Here is a 20,584-nt window from a genome sequence, read left to right as displayed (position 1 = left end):
GCTGTTGGATTTTTCTTTTTTCCCAATCTTCCCTTCTATCCTTCCTTTTGCCACTGTGGTTGGTTATCACTAGGGCTCAGTGTCTGCACAACTCCAGTGCTCTCAGTGGCCTTTTTTTTCTTTCTTTCTTTCTTTCTTTCTTTCTGTTTCTGATAGGGAGAGAGAGAGGCAGAGAGCAGAGACACTTGCAGCACTGCTCCACTGCTTGTGAAGCTTCTTCACTGGGGAGGAGGGCAAGGACTTGAACCCCCTAGATTTTAGTCAGGGTGATAGGTGCACTCTACTGAATACATCATCACCCGACCCCTTGGGCTTTCTGTGTCAGTAGATGAGTGTTCTTGTGGACCAAAGCTACTCAGTGACTCACTTAGGCACAGTGACCAGCGCAAATTAAACCTAGAGAGAGTACAACATATGTTCTGACCATTTTAGATGGATGATTAATTTCTGTGTGTCTTTTGCCCACTTCTTTTGTTTCAAATTTTATTTTTGATAGAATATAAGGGAATTGAGAGGGCAGGGGAGTAGAGAAGGAGAGAGACAGAGAGACAGCTGTGCTTCACCACTTGTGGAACATTCCCCCTGCAGGTGAAAAGCAGGAGCTTGAACCTGCTTCTTGTGCACAGTAATGTGTGCACTCAGCCAGGGGCACCAATGCCCGGCCCCCTGCCCATTTTTTTTTTTTTTTTATCTGACTTGATTTTCTTTCAGAACCCACATGTGGGATAGCACCTATTATTTCAGGGGAAAAGAAAGAAAGAAACTATGGAGACAATGATGTTGAAAACTATAAAACTTTTCACTTAAAGTAAGGCCCCCAAATAAATTTCAACTTTTCTTTCTGTGAAAATTCTGTGCAAAGGAACTGTGCACCTATCCAGATTCTAACAGGCCACTTTTCATCACACAGGCAATCATTTTCCCTGGCAGTTAATTTTTCAGCCTTTTAACTTCTACACTGGGGAGCAAAAGCAATTAGAATAGGTGGTGAATGGGGCTTACTCAAATCACTTTTGTGTCTCTGTGACCAACCCAGAAGAGGAAAGAGATTGGTTTTTTGGTATTTATTGAATGCCCCCAGCATATTATTTGCTGGAAAGAAACTTGCAGGACATTCACACAAGACATATTTTCTGAATGTTTGTTTACTGTTGAGAGAATAGACAATGTCTGTGCCATTTCTAGGGACAAATGGATGTTAAACGCATGTGCTGTTCTGAAAGTACATCATGCACCAGCCGTTTGAAGCAGAGGAAAACGTTAGGAAGAAGAGAGAGCTTAAAGAATAGACTTTCCATCTTTGATTTGCTCTCACTGAACCAAAATTGTTGTACTGTGTTAAATGATAGATCCAGCCACTGTAAAAGCGTGTCTTTGGGGACTGGGTGGTGGCGCAATGGGTTAAGCACACATAGTACGAAGCACAAGGACCCCACAAGGATCCCGGTTCGAGTCCGCGGCTCCCCACCTACAGGGGGGTCACTTTGCAAGCAGTGAAGCAGGTCTGCAGATGTCTGTCTTTCACTCTCCCTCTCTGTCTTCCCCTCCCCTCTCAGTTTCTCTCTGTCCTATAAAAAAAAAAAAAATTGAACGTGGCGCAAAGCGCAAGGACCGGAATAAGGATCCCGGTTCGAGTCCCCAGCTCCCCGCCTGCAGGGGAGTTGCTTCACAGGCGGTGAAGCAGGTCTGCAGGTGTCTGTCTTTCTCTCCCCCTCTCTGTCTTCCCCTCTTCTCTCCATTTCTCTCTGTCCTATCCAACAATGATGGCATCAATAACAACAACAATAATAACTACAACAATAAAAAAAAGGGCAACAAAAAGGGAAAATAAATAAATATTTTTTAAAAAAATTGAAAAAATGACCTCCAGGAGCAGTGGATTCATAGTGTAGGCACCGAGCCCCGGCAATAAGTCTGGAGGCAAAAAAATGAATAAGTAAATAAAAGCATGTTTTCTTTTGACCTTAGTCTTCTTGCCAATCCATCAATAGCCAGTGACACTACCAGATGTCAGAGTGTCTGCAGATTCCCATACTAGACAGCTAGCAGGTTTGGACTCAAATATACAGTCATTCAGGTATCACTTAGTTATAGGTTTTTCCCCACTATCCATAACTACAATGTCTCTATTTGATATGGCTCTTATTTGGCTAGGTTATTCTTGGGTGTGAAAATGCTCAAAAGTCTTTCTCGACAAGTGAGTGGAAATAATATCCCCAGGCTCCCCAAATAGCCCACCACAGCTTATCTATCAAACAGGGATGTTGTACTTTTGAATAGTGAGCAAAACCTGTACCTGGATTACTGCTGTGTGCTGCACCAAGGTTGAATAGAAGTAGTTTCAAGCCCTAGAGAAGAGTATAGTCTGCTGGGGGGAGAGAAAGTAAGTACAAGTAGTTATATAAGACATGGTGAGAGGCATTCCAGAGGGACACATAAAAGGGCCTGAGATTTCTGTTTGGAGTTAATCAAGGAAAACTCATGCAGTGGGGAGCATTTGAGATGTACCTTTATTTCCTACAAACAAAAAATAGAAAGGATAATGTAAGATCAAAGGAATGTCTGAGCTAAGTGCCTTTATAGTTTTCTCTAAAGAAAAAAATCCTGATATTATTATTATTATTATTCAATATTCATTTATGAGAGAAGAGAGTGCCACTCCCTCTTATGCAGTTCCAGAGGTCAAATCCGGGACTCTTATGTATGAAAGAAATTCACTCTGTCCATCTGAGGTGAGCGACCTCTGCAGCCACAGAAGAGCCTCTTTACAGCTTTAAACATGTCCAGTGCAAAGATGTCAAGACATGTGGTGGGGAAGAAGTCGAGGTCGAGACAAGAATATTCTTTTTACTTGAATTTTTTTTTTTCTCTGTGAATTAACTTTCTAGATCAAATTACTCTGATCTCCAAAGATGAAGCCTCTGGAAGCACAGTCACAGCTGAAGAAGCCAAAAAGGTATTCTCTTTATATTAACTAGTGCAATAGGTGGGGCTTTTTTCCCTTAATATTTTATTTATTTATGTAGAGAGACCAAGACCAGAGCACTAGTCAACTCTGGGTGGTGGTGCTGCTGGGGATCAATACCTAAAACCTCAGGCGTGAAACTCATTTGCATAACCATTATGCTATCTCTCTGATATTTTCTTGATGTTCATTCCTCCTTGAAAAAGTTAAATCTTGGGAGTCGGGTGGTAGTGCAGCGCATGTGGCGCAAAGCGCAAGGACCAGCATAGGGATCCCGGTTCAAGCCCCCAGCTTCCCACCTGCAGGGGAGTCACTTCACAGGTGGTGAAGCAGGTCTTCAGGTGTCTATCTTTCTCCCCCTCTCTGTCTTTTCCTCCTCTCTCCATTTCTCTCTGTCCTATCCAATAATGACAACATCAATAACAACAACAATAATAACCACAACAATAAAAAACAACAAGGGCAACAAAAGGGAATAAATAAATAAATAAATAAATATAAAAAAAACTTTTTTTAAGTTAATCTTGAGGCTGGTGGTGGTGCACCTGGTTGAGCGCACATGTCACAGTGAGCAAGGACCCACATTTGAGCCCCTGGTCCCCACCTGCAGGGGGAAAGCTTCACAAGCAGTGAAGCAATGCTCTGTCTCCCTTTTTATCACCCCCTCTTCTCTCAAATTCTGGCTGTCTCTATCCAATGAATAAAGAAAATTTTTTAAAATGTAAAAAAGTTCAATCTTAAGGATAACTAAATTATTCTTTCTCCAGCCAGCAAGCAGATTGCTTTAACTGGCATCCTCACAGAAGAAATTGTTCTGTCACTCAGCTCTCCTTCCATAGGTTATGTCAAATTCGCCAGTAATCCTGCTGTGGTTGTTTTGCAGCGCCTGGTCTCTAAGCATGCCAGGCTTGTCTAGACCCTGATAAGAGCCATGGCATCATCTAGCCCACTGACTCTCAACTCCAGCCACATACTGGGCATTTAAATTAAATTAGGGCAGCGGAGACAGCACAATAGTTATGCAAAGAGACTCATGGCTGAGGCTCTGAGGTCTTAGGTTCAGTACCCTGCACCACCATAAGTCAGTTGATCAGTGCTCTAGTAAAGAGAGAAAGAAAGGAAGAAAGAAAGAGGAAGAAAAGAAAAGAAAAGAAAAATCAAATGGCTTGAAAGCTTATGGTCATAACATGCAGTTCTAGTTGCAGTCACTGATCCGGTTCCGGTAACAGAAACCCCACAGCTGTCTGTGGTGTGCTGAGTCTCTTCTCTGTGCTATGCACTGTGCTGGACAGGACGATTAGACAGCAACCTTGCAATTTAGAAAGGAGCAAAAAAAAAAAAAATTAGAAAACAATTTAGAAAAGAGCAAAAAAAAAATGTCTGTGGTTTGCTGGGTTTAGAAATTTACAAAGGAGCAAAAAAAAATTAGAAAAAAAATTTAGAATGGAACAAAAACCAAAACAACACAACACAAAACAAAACAAAACAATGTCCGTGGTGTGCTGAGTCTTTTCTCTGTGCTAAGCACTGTGCTGGACAGGACAATTAGACAGCAGCCTTGCAATTTAGAAACTGAAAATGATCGCTTATAGCAGGGAGGCAGTAGAGGCTCAAATAAAATCACAACAAAGGAGAGTTTGGCCTGGGGCTTATGGAAAGGAATGTGTGAAGGGAGTGAAAGGAGCAAAAACTGTTCGTCTTCTGATTAAATTCAGATCACATTAATAGTGTTCTGAATATGGGGCCAGGCAGCAATCCATCAATGGTTGAGCAACACATGCATCACCATTCTCAAGCACCTGGTTCAAGTCCCTGGTCCCCACTTGCAGGGGGAAAGGTTCCGGAGTGGTGAAGTAGTACTACAGGTGTGTCTCTTTTTCCCTGTCTATCTCCCAGTTTCTCTTTGTCTCCATCTAGTAAGAATGAAGTATTTTTTTTTAAATAGCTTTATTTTTTTTAAAAAAGTCCTGATTTCCAACACAGTAAATGCATTTGATAGAAAATATCATACTATTTAGAGTAGCTTTTCAGAATAACAATGAATTTTTATTAAGCACTTTGCCTGGCAAAAGCGTTTTGTTAAAGAACAGAGATGGACCCTCGTCATTACAGGTAGTAAAATCAGGGAACTCTAGAAGTATGCTCTAAGATGCTGATTATCGTCTCAGAGGGAGGTCAGTACTGAATACCACAAATTTCAGAGCATGTCATTTAACTCCAATGACTATTTTTATCTGTTACTTTATACAGTGACAGGGTGGTCCCTCCCCCCAAGTGGAGGTGTGTTGTTCTTCAGAACTCTCCAGAGAGGCAGGAGAGAGAGAGGGACAGAGAGAAAAATGTGTTCTCAGAGGATACAGTTGGAAGAGGTAGCAAAGTGTGAGATTTATACTGTAGAGTACTAAAGAATCAGACAGGATTTCTCTGTAACAGTCTTTAAAATCATTTTTATTCCGAGCACTTTATTGGAGAAACGTTGATGTGCTTCTGCTGCTGTCACAGAAGCACAGGTCACCTCCCAGTATGGGTGTCAGCACAGTCTTGAGAAAGAAACCGCCCTTCAAGTTACTGGGGGAAGCCAGCCATCACACAGAGGATAGATCTCTTTCACCTGGAGTCACCTGATTGTACGTGTGAAATTGCATGTATAAAATACCTTTACAGAAACAACTAGACAGGTGTTTAATACAACTGAGCACCGTAACCGAGAAATATTGATACACGAAATTAACCACTACAATAGGGTCAAGGCTTCTCATTCCATTTTTGCTAAAAATTTAAGACAAGTAAGTAAATTTTAGTCACCACTATATTAAAAATACCTGTCATCCAGGTGAGAATTGAGTCTCTTTTTGTAGAAAGGGGAATGCTAACCTTAAAAAAAAAAAAAAAAAAAGAAGAAAAGTTTTCCTTCCAAAAAATTACATCTTTTTTTCTCTCAAATGTATATTTAGATTTCTTTTTTTTTTTAATTTTTATTTATAAAAAAGAAACACAAAAACCATAGAATACGAGGGGTACAACTCCACACAATTCCCACCACCAGAACTCCATATCCCATCCCCTCCCCTGATAGCTTTCCTGTTTATCCCTCTGGGAGTGTGGACTCAGGGTCATTGTGGGGTGTAGAAGGTGGGAGGTCTGGCTTCTGTAATTGCTTCCCCGCTGAACATGGGTATTGGCAGGTCAATCCATACTCCCAACCTGTTTCTGTCTTTCCCTAGTGGGGCGGAGCTCTGGGGAAGTGGGGCTCCAGGACACATTGGTGCCCAGGGAGGTCAGGTTGGCATCCTGGTAGCATCTGGAACCTAGTGGCTGAAAGAAGAGTTAACTTATAAAGCCAAACAAATTGTTGACTAATCATGAACCTTAAAGCTGGAATAGTGCAGATGAAGATTTGGGGTCTTCATTTTGTAGACAGTAGATGTCAGGCACAGAAAAAAAAAAACTAGTATAGTCATGGGCTCTTTGCAATATAACTAAAACAGGCCTACTAACTACAAAAAAAAAAGTACATCTTAACCAAAATTGTCATACCTAGGTGAATTCAAACTATTGAAAGGAAAGAAATCTGAGAAGGTCTCCTGTGCTTACAAATTGTCTGAGGGTTGTCCTGCGTGGCATAGGCTGTCCACCAGTTCCTGATTATTACGATTCAGGTCAGGCATTTCAGTGAACGACTAAGTGTGTGGTTGTAGCAGTCAGTGATTTTATTATCAGCAGAACTGATGTCAGGTGACTATAGTTTCAGGCAGCGCTGAAAACTTCACCCTCTTTAAACAGAGAGAACACAATAGTAAGCAAGTAGAACTTGCTCTGACTCGCTGTTGTGTCTGACTTACTATCACACAAACCCTTCTATTTGCTTCACAGAATGAAGCCATAATCCTGTGCATTAAAAATGTTGAAATGGCCCCTGTCGGTTTAGAGAGAGTAGTAGAGAGGGGAGATTGCCCATCCAGTTGATAACAGGAGAATTACTGAGTGGGGTTCTGGCTCTAGAAGCTGATTACTTATGCTCTTAATAGGAGAGACACACTTTGGCTCTTTCCGTTAGCCAAGTTAGGGAATTAGAATCACTTGACCATGCGCTGAAGCATTCATTTACCTTGCTTTCAAAGCAAGTGTTAAAGTTGGTCACTTTCCAAATAATCAATTAAGGGGACTTGGCTAAAATCAGATTAAAGAGCTGTCCTCATGGTTCATTTAAACATTTTCAAGATATTTACCATGACTTGTTTAAAGTTGGCAAGCTTTCAGATTAACTGCTTCCAAAGGTTGTTGATTTGAAAGGAAATCATTTTATCCAGGGATGACATTTCATTTTAAGTGAAAGTCAAACCATAACTTTACATTTGTGCCTCTTGATAAAAGCCATTTCCCTCCAGCATGTTTAGAAATGTATATTTGTCCTTCTTAAAAAATATATAACTAAGGCATAAGGCCATTTTCCCCTTTTTTCTTTCTTTCTTTTTTTTAATTTGATTTTATTTCATAGGACAGAGAGAAATTGAGAGGGAAGGGGGAGACAGAGAGACACCTGCCAGCCTGCTTCACCACTTACCAAGCTCCCTTCTACAGATGGGGAGGGAACTGGAGGGTTAAACCCATAACTTTGCACATAGTAACATGTGCTCAACTGGAATTTGCCACCTCCTGCCCCCCTAGTTTCTTCTTGTTGATCTTTATTAGGGGTAGACTAGTCATTCTCAATCCAGAGTGGTCTTGCTCACCCAGAGACATTTGACAATGCCTGGAGGGTGGTTGCCACAGGGGGTGTGGCTGTTCGTGGGCAGGAGCCACAGCTGTTGTGAACTCCTTCCAGCGCCACACAGCCCAGCAGAGAAGTGTTATTTGGTCCCAAATGTTGATAATGACTCCTCTGGAGAAGTCTTGGATTAGATGAATGTAAACAAGCTAGTTTCTTAACTAAGGCAAAGAATATTGGCTTATGTTCCATGGATTTTTCCCCCCTCATTTGGAAAGAATCCTAATGATCTTCAGGCTGAGTTTTTATTTTTAAAACTGAGAGTTTACAAGGAAGCCTGATCGCTAAAGCAGATAAAGACACTGTGTGTCAGTTGAGGGACATGAGGAGCTGCAGACTGGAATGTCCTGGGCTCAGGGGGCTTGGAAGAACCTTCAGGAGCTTAAGGAAAAGAACCTGAAGAATGTCAGTCTTGGGAGTCGGGCGGTAGCGCAGCAGGTTAAGCGCACGCTGTGCAAAGGCAAGGGCCGCCTTAAGGATCCCGGTTCAAGCCCCCGGCTCCCCACCTGCAGGGGAGTCGTTTCACAAGCGGTGAAGCAGGGCTGCAGGTGTCTATCTTTCTCTCCCCCTCTGTCTTCCTCTCTTCTCTCCATTTCTTTCTGTCCTATCCAACAACAACAACAGCTATGACAACAATAACAACTACAACAAGGGCAATAAAATGGGGGAAAATGGCCACCAGGAGCAGTGGATTTGTAGTGCAGGCACCGAGCCCAGCAATAACCCTGGAGGCAAAAAAAAAAAAAAAAAAAGGAATGTCGGTCTTTAGTCCAAACTCACTGTCTTCTGTAGCTAAGAGGTTTAGAGCTCCAAGAGGCCAGAGCACCACTCTGGCACATGCAATGCTGGGGATCGAATCAGGAGTCTCAGGCATGCAAGTCCTGAGCTTTACTAGTTGAGCTATCTCCCCAGCTGTGTATGTGTGTGTGTGTGTGTGTGTGTGTGAGAGAGAGAGAGAGAGAGAGAGGGAGAGGGAGAGGGAGAGAGGGAGAGGGAGAGGGAGAGAGGGAGAGAGAGGTGGTGCTGTGACCTTTCGTGTAGTTTCACTGCATGTGGAGCCACTTTTTCACTCAGACGGAGAAAAATAAAAGAAGAATGTTGCAGATACCATAGCCATTTGGACCTTACTCCAGTGCTATAGCACCTCCCATGTGGAACCAGGGTTCAAATCTGGGCTGCACACAGCCCAGTGAGCTGTCTCCCCGGTCCCACAAAGCATTTTCCCAAGATTCAATACAGCCCCACGGGGTATATGGTTAAGTAGTATTATTGCCATTTTATTTATTTATTTAAAGATTTTATTTATCAATGAGATAGATAGGAGGAGACAGAGAAAGAACCAGACATCACTCTGGCACGTATGCTGCTGGGGATTGAACTCAGGACCTCTTGCTTGAGAGTCAGATGCTTTATCCACTGCGCCACCTCCCAGACCACTATCATTTTATTTTTAATTAAAGGTAGTCATAGAGAGGTAAATTGCCTGGGCCGGGTGGTGAGACAATGGTTAAACACACATAGTACGAAGTGCAAGGACCTGTGTTCGAGTCCCTGCTCCCCACCTGCAGGAGGGAAGCTTTGCAAGTGGCGAAGCAGGCCTGCAAGAGTCTATCTCTCTCTCTCTCTTCCCCCACTGTATCTCCCTCTCCTCTCTGTTCTCTCTGTCCTATCCAATAAAGTGGAAACACGACCACCAGGAGCAGTGGGTTTGTAGTGCCGGCACTGGGTCCCCAGCACTAACCCTGGAGGCAAAAAAAAAAAAGAGGTAAACTGACTTAGCTGGGGTTACTGCGAAAATAACAGAACTAAGGTGACAGCTGTATTCTCTCACACTGGGTTGCAGGATTTCTCTGCTCCCTTCTGTTACCTTCATAGCATAGCTGCATTGGGCATTGATGAAGCCTCACTTCATCATGCCATTCTGGTTAAAGTACATGCAGACTTTTCTCCTTCCTGACACTTCGTTAACATCCAAATTATGGGCAAATATTCGGACTCACCTAGTGGTATCAGAACCCCCCCCCCCCTTGGAAGCCATGTGCTTTTTATTTGGGGATTACCAGAGACCTGAGCACAAACTGAATGTTTGGTTTTAGTCTTGTGCACGGATAGTTCTGGAGGTGCAATGTACTAACGTTAACAGCCATTAGTCGTTGTGTTTCTGTGCTCGTGGCAAGGATTGCATTTCAGTGTACTTAAGAAGTAGCGGCTCGTCTACTTAAAAACATCCCCTCAGTGAGGAGACTCTCTCTCGGCCAGCCCAAGTAAATATAAAGTGCTGGTTTGCGGAAAGAGAAGTATGTCCTTCCTGCTTTCTCAGTGGATTTCAGAGGAAAAGAACAAAGAAAAGGAGAACATTCATGCCTGCCCATTGTTGCTGGTTTTTGAAAGCAGGCCAGTCATTGAATTCTCTGCTGTATCTCCAGCTTCCCTGTCACTGCACAGCCTGGAAATTACTTGCAGTTAAAAACTCCGATGATGAAGAATGATATTTGCAAGAGACTGGCTTTGCCCAGGGCTTTGGGAAGGATAATGGATGGCAGCCCTGCTTTTAGCCCTAATTTGCTTACACAGAAATGCGAAGCAGATCTGTCAGGAAAATCCGTTGCAGATGTTTAGCACTTGATGGAAATGAAAGTTGGTTTGCTGAAGTTCCTCTCTTCTGAGGAACTTGGCCTAGTCTGAGATGTGCCATTTGTGTTTGATTATATACACCGTGGTCATACTGTGCAGACAGTCCTATTTTAATTTATATTGTAATTGCAGTGTGAGAAAGGGCTGTGCAAATGGGAGAATGGAAACTAGATTTCAAGAGGGCTATGTGTAACCCCCCAGCCCCAAAGCTTTAGGGCACTTTTCTAGATTCGTTACTAAGTGTCTGCCATGAGTCCGGTGACTCAGGGATCATAAAAGAGGTGGTGGGCTGTGGAACAACTGAGCCCATGGGGGGTTGTCTGCCATTGGCAGGCCTGCAGAAGTTACTGGCAAGACACACCTCTTTATCCTGACTGGATGCGTCTTTTCTGTTAGCCATATATTCCTCATGGGGTGAAAAATCCTATCAGGGCTGATAGTAATAAGTAGAAGGGGAGAGGAACCAAATAAAAATCATTTTAGTAATGATAATCAAGAGAATCTTAAACAAAGATAAAGCAGAACCTACTCTTTGGACAGCAACCATATGCAAATATAGGTGATTTCTTTAATTGATTTTGGGACTCAATGTCTATATATTGCCATTTCTCATGGCCATCTCCCCCCCTTTTTCTTTCTTTTTGATAAAGGGTGAGAGATTGAGAGAAATACAAAGTGGAAGAGAGAACAAAAGACACCTGCAACACTGCTCCAAAGCTTCCTCCTACAGGTGGGGGCAGGCGCCGTGAAGCAGGTGTTTGCGCATGTTCCCATACGACTTGCTGGGTGACCACCACCCAACCTCTGAAGTCCTCATTTACTTATTTGCATTTGACCATCAGATACCTTTCTTAACAGTCAACCAGAATGATAACACAGAGGCTACATGGGAATTCCATTCCAAATCCCACCCTCATCCCTAGCATTTCTGTTTCTTTCTTTTTAAACTTTTTTTCAATTTTTTTATTTTATTTATTTTCCCTTTTGTTGCCCTTGTTGTTTAACAATGTTGTGGTAATTGATGTCGTTGTTGTTGGATAGGACAGAGAGAAATGGAGAGAGGAAGGAAGACAGAGAGGAGGAGGAGAGAAAGACAGACACCTGCAGACCTGCTTCACTGCCTGTGAAGCGACTCCCCTGCAGGTGGGGAGCCGGGGCATTTTCTGTTTCTTCTCCCACTGAGTCTCAGTGCTGAGCACAAATCACCTTGGAGTCAATAAAGAGCTAATAGAAGATCCTCAGAAGAAGGGAAATGCATTAATCTCTGAGACAAAAGTCAAGTTAGTGAAGGGGAGGTGAAAGAAAAAGTTCAGGGGAGGTGACTGGGTCAGCACTCAGCTGTTACCACCCCATCACAGTGCTGCCAGGGCATCACCCAGGCCTGCTGGCCCAGCCTCCACACACGCCTGTGTTCTTACCTGTTTCCACGTCTTTATACATGAGGAATGGAAGGACACATACCCCACGTTTCCCAGAGACTTGTCACAATAGCCTGATCTTTAAAAGCTGGTGTTGCTTTGTGATTTGGTTAAGAAATTGTTTCAGTCCACTTAGAAGCCTTGGGTTTCAGAGGCTTTGATTATGTCCACTTACCATAAAAATAGCAGGAACGGGAGTCAGGCGGTAGCACAGTAAGTTAAGCGCACGTGGCGCAAAGCGCAAAGATTAGAATAAGGATCTTGGTTCGAGCCCCTGGCTCCCCACCTGCAGGGGTGTCACTTCACAAGCACACTGCAGGTGTCTATATTTCTCTCCTCTCTGTCTTCCCCTCCTCTCTCCATTTCTCTCTGTCCTATCCAACAACATCAATAACAACAACAAGAATAACTACAACAATAAAACAAGAGCAACAAAAAGGAATAAATAAATAAATATTTATTAAGGAAAGAAAAAGAAAAGGAAGGAAGGAAGGAAGGAAGGAAGGAAGGAAGGAAGGAAGGAAGGAAGAGGGCAGTGGTGGTGCACCTGGTTAAGCATTCACAGTACCCAAGGACCTAGGTTCGAGGCCCCACTCACCACCTGCAGGGGAAATTTTTGTGAGTGGTGAAGCAGGGCTATAGGTGTCTCTGTCTCTCTCCCTCTCTATCTCCTCCTTCCCTCTTGATTTTTCTCTGTCTCTTTGAAATAAATAGATAAGACATTTTTAAAAAAGAAAAAAAATTCTTCCTTTTACCTATTTTACCTCAGTGGAGTTGAGAAATAGATTATTCTAATCTTTGAGTTCAGACACCTGACTCTCAGATTTTCACGTTCCTTTCAAAAGACACCAAGATATACTGATTGGGAGAATGTGGTTCTTAGCCCCCGTGGAAGTAGAAATGAGAATATAAGATGTCCTGGTACCTGCCATGGGCCCCTTGGCATGGCCACTGCCATGGGGAGCCATGTCCACCTCCTTCACAAGAACCTGTGGTGACTAGCCAGTGGAATTATTCAGCCTCAAGATTTGTGCCTCTCAGCTGGACCCAAATGAAGCAGCATCTGTTAAGATGCTGTTTCTTGGGAGTTGGGCGGTAGCGCAGTGGGTAAAGCGCATGTGGCGCAAAGCCCAAGGACCAGTGTAAAGATCCCAGTTCGAGCCCCCGGCTCCCCATCTGCAGGGGAGTCACTTCACAGGCGGTGAAGCAGGTCTGCAGGTATCTATCTTTCTCTCCCCCTCTCTGTCTTCCCCTTCTCTCTCCATTTCTCTCTGTCCTATCCAACAACGATAGCAACAATAATAACTACAACAATAAAACAGGGGCAACAAAAGGGAATAAATAAATATTAAAAAAATAAAAAAGATGCTGTTTCTCTTGGAACATTTGTAGCAAAGAGTTTGCTGCCCTTGATCTGCCTGTGGCAACACTGGCAGGTTGTTCCTCCATTGAGAGAAAGGTGCCGTTTTTGGTGTCATGCCTGACTTTCTGTTCACAGTTCCTGGCCCCCAAAGAAAATACAAATGAGGACACAAGAGCCATACTTGAAGAAGGTGGTGACGTGGATGATTTAGTAAGTGCTTGACACATACCAGGTGACGTGCTGATTAAGCATATGTGAGACTCAACTATAACCACAAAGGCTGCCTATCCCTAGCTTCTTACTCGGGTTTTAGTTTCTAAACCACCAGCCGCTGCTCCCTACGTAGGCTTTTATTACCATTGTACATGTAATCAGAAAGGTGATTTCATAATGGAAATCCCTGTGTTCTGTGGTATCAGTTACATTGTCTCACTCAGCTGAAGAAGGACTGGGGATCCTTTTTCCTTTTTGGCGGCAAAATGTCTTAATTTACTGAAATTGTTCTCAATCGAATTAAGCAATACAACCTACAGTTTGTGTGGGTTGGCAAATAGAAACAACCTTCAGAAATCTTGATTCTGAAGTGTTCCCTATTAGCATAGTATAAGTAGAATAGGCTGGTGGGGATTTCCGGGCCTCAGGACACCTAGTAGAGTGCCTGAATCAGGAGGCTATAGGAGTGTTGGCCTTGGCGTTTGTCTCTCCGGTTCGGACACGTCCTGTCTATAAGCCTCACATGACAGCCGTCCCATGAAAACTTTCAGCCTATTTGGAGAACTTCTTTCTTTGCACCACAGTGAGGCAAATACCTGGTATTTTAAGTCTTGAAAAATGTTAGTGGTGAGTGCACAAGCCCGGGCATTGCCACAGATGAAGAGAGACATTGCTGTTAAGCTCTTTCTCATCAAAGTCCTGGTCTAGAGTTGACCTGCTTCCCTTCTAACTACGTTGTTACTCTCATTCGCAGCTGGACATGATCTAACTCACGGATGTGTGAGGCATCTGTGAGACCTGCCGTCACTGTTGTGCTGGGACTTCCATACGGATCAGCCTGAAGAAAGCCATTCCAGGAGATCTGGGAGCTCTGTAGATGGTCCCTGTAGGTTATGCAAAGTAATAATAACAACAACAATTCTGGAATTAATACATGTATATGGGATAGTATATATTCTATGCAAATTTATTAAAATGGTGTGCTATTTCATAATGGGTGCAGTGTTTCTTTTTGTGGTTTTATTGACCTTGATGCAATAATCACGTGCTTTGAGGCTTCTGGAAAATGGCTTTTATCCTAACCTATTGCAATGTTAGGCAGGATTGCGGCCCTCCTGAAGTTAATTCATTCGGGGCTGTGGATAAGTCACCAAAGAGTTTTCCAGTCCTCCCAGAATGGATAGTCTGCCCTTCCAATGTGCTCACCCAATGATGGCATCGGTTTCTCACCAGTAGAAAGCTGGATTTGGATGGATGGAACTGGAGGATAATCATGTTAAATGAAATAAGTTGAGTGGAGAAGAACAGATACTGGAGGGTCTCACTCATAGATGGGACTTCAGAGACCAAGTGAAGGAATGCCAGGAGTCAAGAATTTATTTCCACTGATGCATAGATTCAAAAAGGGGGAGGCAAGAATGAGTTGAGAGAGGGCTGGAAATCCAGAGCCCTCTAGTAGGGAAGATGATAGTTAGCTGGCGGTGGTGGTGGGCAGGGTGGTGTGTTGTATTCTAACACCAATCTAGGAGAAACAGAACTGTAACCCTGTGACATCAGCATTTTGTAAGTTAACATTTCCTCAATAAAACGACTGAAAAGGGAGTCTGGCAGTAGTGCAGTGGGTTAAGCGCACGTGGCGTGAAGTGCAAGGACCGCCATCAGGATCCCAGTTTGAGCCCCTAGCTCCCCACCTGCAGGGGAGTCGCTTCACAGGTGTTGAAGTGGGTCTGCAGGTATCTCTCTCTCTCCCTCTGTCTTCCCGTTTCTCTCTGTCCTATGTAACAATGACGATATCAATAACAACAATAATAATAACTACAACAATAAAACAACAAGGGCAACAAAAGGGAAAATAAATAAAATATTAAACTCAATTAAAAATATATTAATAAATTTAAAAACATTGAAAAATGGAAAATCCTTGATTTAGAAAACCATGGCCAGGGTTGGCCCATGTCTCTTCATTTGAGCCTTCTAGCTCCTCTTACTTTTGTATGTAGATGGTTTCTCTTAAGCAAGATGGGAGGGGGGTTACACCTTCCATTTTTTTTTTTTTTTTTTACTTTTTTAAATTTTTTTTTTTTTATTTAAGAAAGGATTAATTAACAAAACCATAGGGTAGGAGGGGTACAACCCCACACAACTCCCACCGCCCAATCTCCATAACCCACCCCCTCCCATGATAGCTTTCCCATTCTCTATCCCTCTGGGAGCATGGACCCAGGGTCATTGTGGGTTGCAGAAGGTAGAAGGTCTGGCTTCTGTAATTGCTTCCCCGCTGAACATGGGCGTTGACTGGTCGGTCCATACTCCCAGTCTGCCTCTCTCTTTCCCTAGTAGGGTGGGTCTCTGGGGAAGCTGAGCTCCAGGACACATTGGTGGGGTCTTCAATCCAGGGAAGTCTGGCCGGCATCCTGATGACACCTGGAACCTGGTGACTGAAAAGAGAGTTAACATACAAAGCCAAACAAATTGTTGAGCAATCATGGACCCAAAGCTTGGAAAAGTGGAGAGGAAGTATTAGGGAGGTACTCACTGCAAACTCTAGTATACTTCTGCTTTCTTACTTTGGTGCCATACTCCAAACTCAAGTCAATTTCTGCTTTGCGTTTCTACTTCTTTTTTTTTTTTTTTTTTACATGCATAACATTCCCCAGATTCCCATTTAACAATACAACCCCCACTATTTCATTCATCATCTTTCATTACACCTTCCATTTTAAGTAGTGAGTTATGTGATGTCCTCCTAACTTATTTCACCCGATTCCTGGCTTGCCAGTATACTCTTTGGATGGTAGCGCAGCGGGATAAGCGCATGTGGCGCAAAGCTCAAGGATCCAGGTCCAAGCCCCTGGCTCCCCACCTGCGGGGAGTCTCTTCACAAGCGGTGAAGCAGGTCTGCAGGTGTCTATCTTTCTCTCCCCCTCTTTGTCTTCCCCTCCTCTCTCATTTCTCTCTGTCCTATCTAACAACAACATCAATAATAACTATAACAATAAAAAGACAACAAGGGCAACAAAAGGTAAATAAAAATTTTTTTAATTTATTTTTATTTTTTATTTTTTAAATTATTTCTTTATTGGGGAATTAATGTTTTACATTCAACAATAAATACAATAGTTTGTACATGCATAACATTCCCCAGATTCCCATTTAACAATACAACCCCCACTATGTCATTCATCATCTTTCATGGACCTGTATTCTCCCCACCCACCCACCCACCCCAGAGTCTTTTACTTTGGTGTAATACTCCAATTCCATTTCAGGTTCGACTTGTGTTTTCTAATCTTGTTTTTTCAACTTCGGCCTGAGAGTGAGATCATCCCATATTCATCCTTCAGTTTCTGACTTATTTCACTCAACATAATTTTTTCAAGGTCCATCCAAGATCGGCTGAAAACAGTGAAGTCACCATTTTTTACAGCTGAGTAGTATTCCATTGTGTATATATACCACAACTTGCTCAGCCACTCATCTGTTGTTGGACACCTGGGTTGCTTCCAGGTTTTGGCTATTACAAATTGTGCCGCCAAGAACATATGTGTACACAGATCTTTTTGGATGGATGTGTTGGGTTCCTTAGGATATATCCCCAGGAGGGGAATTGCAGGGTCTTAGGGTAGGTCCATTTCTAGCCTTCTGAGAGTTCTCCAGACTGTTCCCCACAGAGGTTGGACCAATTTACATTCCCACCAGCAGTGCAGGAGGGTTCCTTTGACCCCACACCCTCTCCAGCATTTGCTGCCGTTACCTTTTCTGATGTATGACATTCTCACAGGAGTGAAGTGATATCTCATTGTTGTCTTGATTTGCATTTCTCTGACAATCAGAGACTTGGAGCATTTTTTCATGTGTTTCTCGGCCTTTTGGATCTCTTCTGTGGTGAATATTCTGTCCAAGTCCTCCCCCCATTTTTGGATGGGGTTATTTGTTGTCTTGTTGTTGAGTCTGGCAAGCTCTTTATATATGTTGGTTATTAAACTCTTGTCTGATGTATGGCATGTAAAGATCTTCTCCCATTCTGTGAGGGGTCTCTTGGTTTCTATAGTGGTTTCTTTTGCTGTGAACAAGCTTTTTAATTTGATGTAGTCCCATAGTAAATAAATAAATAAAATTTTTTAAAAAATCAAAGAAAGGACAAATTTATTCTCATGAACAATGACAGAAAAACCCTTAACCAAGTGAAACAAAGTAGAAAAGAAACAAAATGCAAATCCATTCTGACTCCCTGGGGCCCATCTCAGCTCTGGACAGCAGTCCGTCTCATTGTTCAGTCTTCTCTCCGGAGCTCCCTGTGTTTGATGTCTTTCTGTAATAGGAGCATGCAGGAGGGAGAGTTTAAAACGCAGTTCCACCATCGATGAATTTCTACACGTTTTTGTGCTGCTTTCACGTGGTACCAAGAACTCAGTACCAGACTTCCCATATGCAAGGCAGGCAATCGCTAAGTCTTTTTTTTTTTTTTTTTTTTTTTTTTTTGAGGATAATCTGGAGTGTTTTCATACTGCCTTCACTCACATTCCTACCAACCATTCCCAAGAGCTCCTTTTCCACCACCTGCTGTGAAGAGCAAGTGTGTTGATGGGAGGCTGTCTCTCAGGTGTGAGCTCACTGGTTTCGGTTTGCATTTCCCTAAGAGTCAGTGATGATGGACATCTTCACAGCCTGAGAAGTGTCTTTTCAGGTCTTCAGCACAGTTCGGATCTCTTGATCGATTCCAATCTTGTATAAGTGGGGTATTTGTTTATTTTACTATGTAGAAGCATTTTAATTACATATGTTCAGTAGTTTAGCTTTGTTTTTATTTATTTGTCACCGGGTTTAAGCCCCCAGAGATATCTGTAGCACTTATGATCATGGAATTTTTCTTTAATTACTTACCAAAAGGCTATAATGGGGTCCAGGTGGCGGTGCACCTGGTGGAGTGCACTCATTACATTATCACGGACGCAGGTTCACGCCCCTGCACCTCACCTGTGGAGGGTGGGGAGTGTGGGTGGCGCTTTATGAGTAGTGAAGAAGGTCTGTGGGTGTCTCTTTTTCTCTCTCCATCTCCCCACCCCCTCTGAATTCCTCTTTGTCCTATCAAATAAAATAGAAAGAAGAAAATGGCTGCTGGGAGGGATAGATTCATGGTGACACCACTTAGCCCCAGTAATAACCATAGTGGCAAAAAAAAAAATCCAACAATATCTTTGGTCAGTTCAGTGGTGTTCACCATGCAGGTTGTAGCCAACTTTCCACTGTTAGAATTTTAAATGTGAACGTTTTAAACATATGTATCAGATTATATTGGGTTTTAAAAACAAAATCACCATCATACTTTGCCATATGGGAATACAAGTCAAGGTTGGCCATTGCAGTAATTTAAGCCTTACACTTGTGTGAGAGTGAGAGTTTTTCAGTGTTTAATGCTGGGAGTACAATAATACAATTAAGGGCATTATATAGACAGACCAAAATGAAACTGCTCAACAGTTACAGCCCAAGGGTCTTTTGCAAGTAGTTGGAGGAAGGTGGGGGAGATAGCTTAATGGTTATGTGTAAGACTCTCGTGCCTAAGGCTCAGAGGTCCCAGGTTCAGTCCCCAGCACCACAAACCAAAGCTGAGCAGTGTTCTGGTTAGAAATAAAAATAATCACTTTATGTTTTAAAAAGAGAGAAAGATGTTGTTATATGAGAAGCAGAAATAGAAGATGAAGCAGAAATAGAAGGTATTCGTTTCATGAAGGTCAAATTGTAGAGAAGTTACAGGAGGCAGAGAGAAAGTGTCAAACATGGGGGTAGGATGGAGGAAGCTGAGGCCTGAAGAATGGCCTTTTCCCTCACATTCAGGAATGCATTTGGGCAGCGAGGGAAAGACAAGTTCAGACACATTGGGAAGATGCATAATTCAGATGACAGTGTTTAGTGCTAGATAGATGTCAAGGCAGTCAAGGTGTTCAAACTTCAGTATGAGGATGCTTTTACTGTGAATAGTGGAAAGCCCTACTTAAGGTGCCCTCCCCAAAGGGTTATTGTGTAGCAAGTCCCGAGGAAGGACCATTTGTGCATTGCTTAGTTCTGTGGCCTCATAATTTCAGCCTAGATCAATGTTGTTCCTTCTGCTCCCCCTCTCTCCTCCCCTCCCTCTCTCCCTCTCTGTTCTTTGTGTTAGTCGCTCTGTGTTAACTGTCGTTCAGGTCACAGGAAGGTCACCTGTTTCCGAAGACTCATCTGCATCCACCAGTTGAGGCAGAAATACAGGTTGTCTCTTTCTTGTGGATCTTTTATTTATTTATTTATTTCCCCTTTTGTTGCCCTTGTTGTTTTTATTATTGTCCATATAGATGTCATCATTGTTGGATAGGACAGAGAGAAATGGAGAGCGGAGGGGAAGACAGAGAGGGGGAGAGAAAGACAGACACCTGCAGACCTGCTTCACCACCTGTGAAGCGACTCCCCTGCAGGTGGGGAGCCGGAGGCTCAAACCAGGATCCTTATGCTGGTCCTTGTGCTTCACACCATGTGCACTTAACCCGCTGCGCTACCTACCGCCTGACCCCCTCTTGTGGATCTTTTTAACAGTTGAGATTTTTTTTTTTTTCTTCAGCCACCTGCCTCCCCCTGCCCAGCAGTCATTATTTGTAATTCATGGGTCGGACTTACGTTAGTGGCTGAACCAAGACTGGCAATGGAGAAGGACCCAGATGACCTGCTTGGATTAGTCTTCACTCATATTTTGGGGCTGCCTCCCCTGGAAACCAGGGTACCTGGAGCAGGGGAAGGGGAATGTGACTGTTGGTAGTAGGTAGATAGTTCCCTCTCAAATTACTGACCTACAGGAACCAATGTCATAGTCCAGGGTAGTGACTTCCATCTGGCTAGACTTAGTGTGGAACTGGAGCAAGGTCAGTGCAGCCTCTCGGTGCCCTGAGTTAGTGGTTCCAGGGAGTAACCTCCCTCACCTTTCCTGTATGCAAATCCTAGAGTATTTTGAATAAGCAAACAGTCCATTTATTTTTAAGAATTAGCTTTATGAGCAGGTTGGTGGCATATCAGGTAGAGTACACATGTCACAATGCACAGAGACCCAGGTTCAAGCCCCTGGTCCCCAACTATAGGGGACAAAGCTTCACAAGTGGTGGAGCAGGGCTGTAGGTGTCTCTCTCCACTTTGCTTCTCCCTTCTCCCTCAGTTTCTCCCTCAATTGTCTCCATCCAGGTTTTTTTTTTAAAAAA

General features: G+C 43.1%; 1 protein-coding gene across 1 annotated transcript in view; it reads left to right on the top strand.

Annotated features, from left to right (window-relative positions):
- XRCC5 (X-ray repair cross complementing 5) overlaps nt 1–14,355 on the top strand; it is a 108,768-nt gene extending 94,413 nt beyond the window's left edge. The window contains exons 18-20 of the mRNA XM_060193945.1: nt 2,889–2,956; nt 13,284–13,358; nt 14,116–14,355. Coding sequence (XP_060049928.1) covers nt 2,889–2,956; nt 13,284–13,358; nt 14,116–14,130 — 158 coding nt within the window. The 3' untranslated portion in view covers nt 14,131–14,355. The remainder of the gene's footprint in view (nt 1–2,888; nt 2,957–13,283; nt 13,359–14,115) is intronic.
- Nucleotides 14,356–20,584: the final 6,229 nt, after the last annotated feature.

This window comes from Erinaceus europaeus, chromosome 7 (genome assembly GCF_950295315.1).
Source record: "Erinaceus europaeus chromosome 7, mEriEur2.1, whole genome shotgun sequence".
Taxonomy (NCBI): Eukaryota; Metazoa; Chordata; class Mammalia; order Eulipotyphla; family Erinaceidae; genus Erinaceus; species Erinaceus europaeus.
Note: the sequence above shows the minus strand (reverse complement) of the source record. Positions and strands in the feature narration are given on the sequence as shown.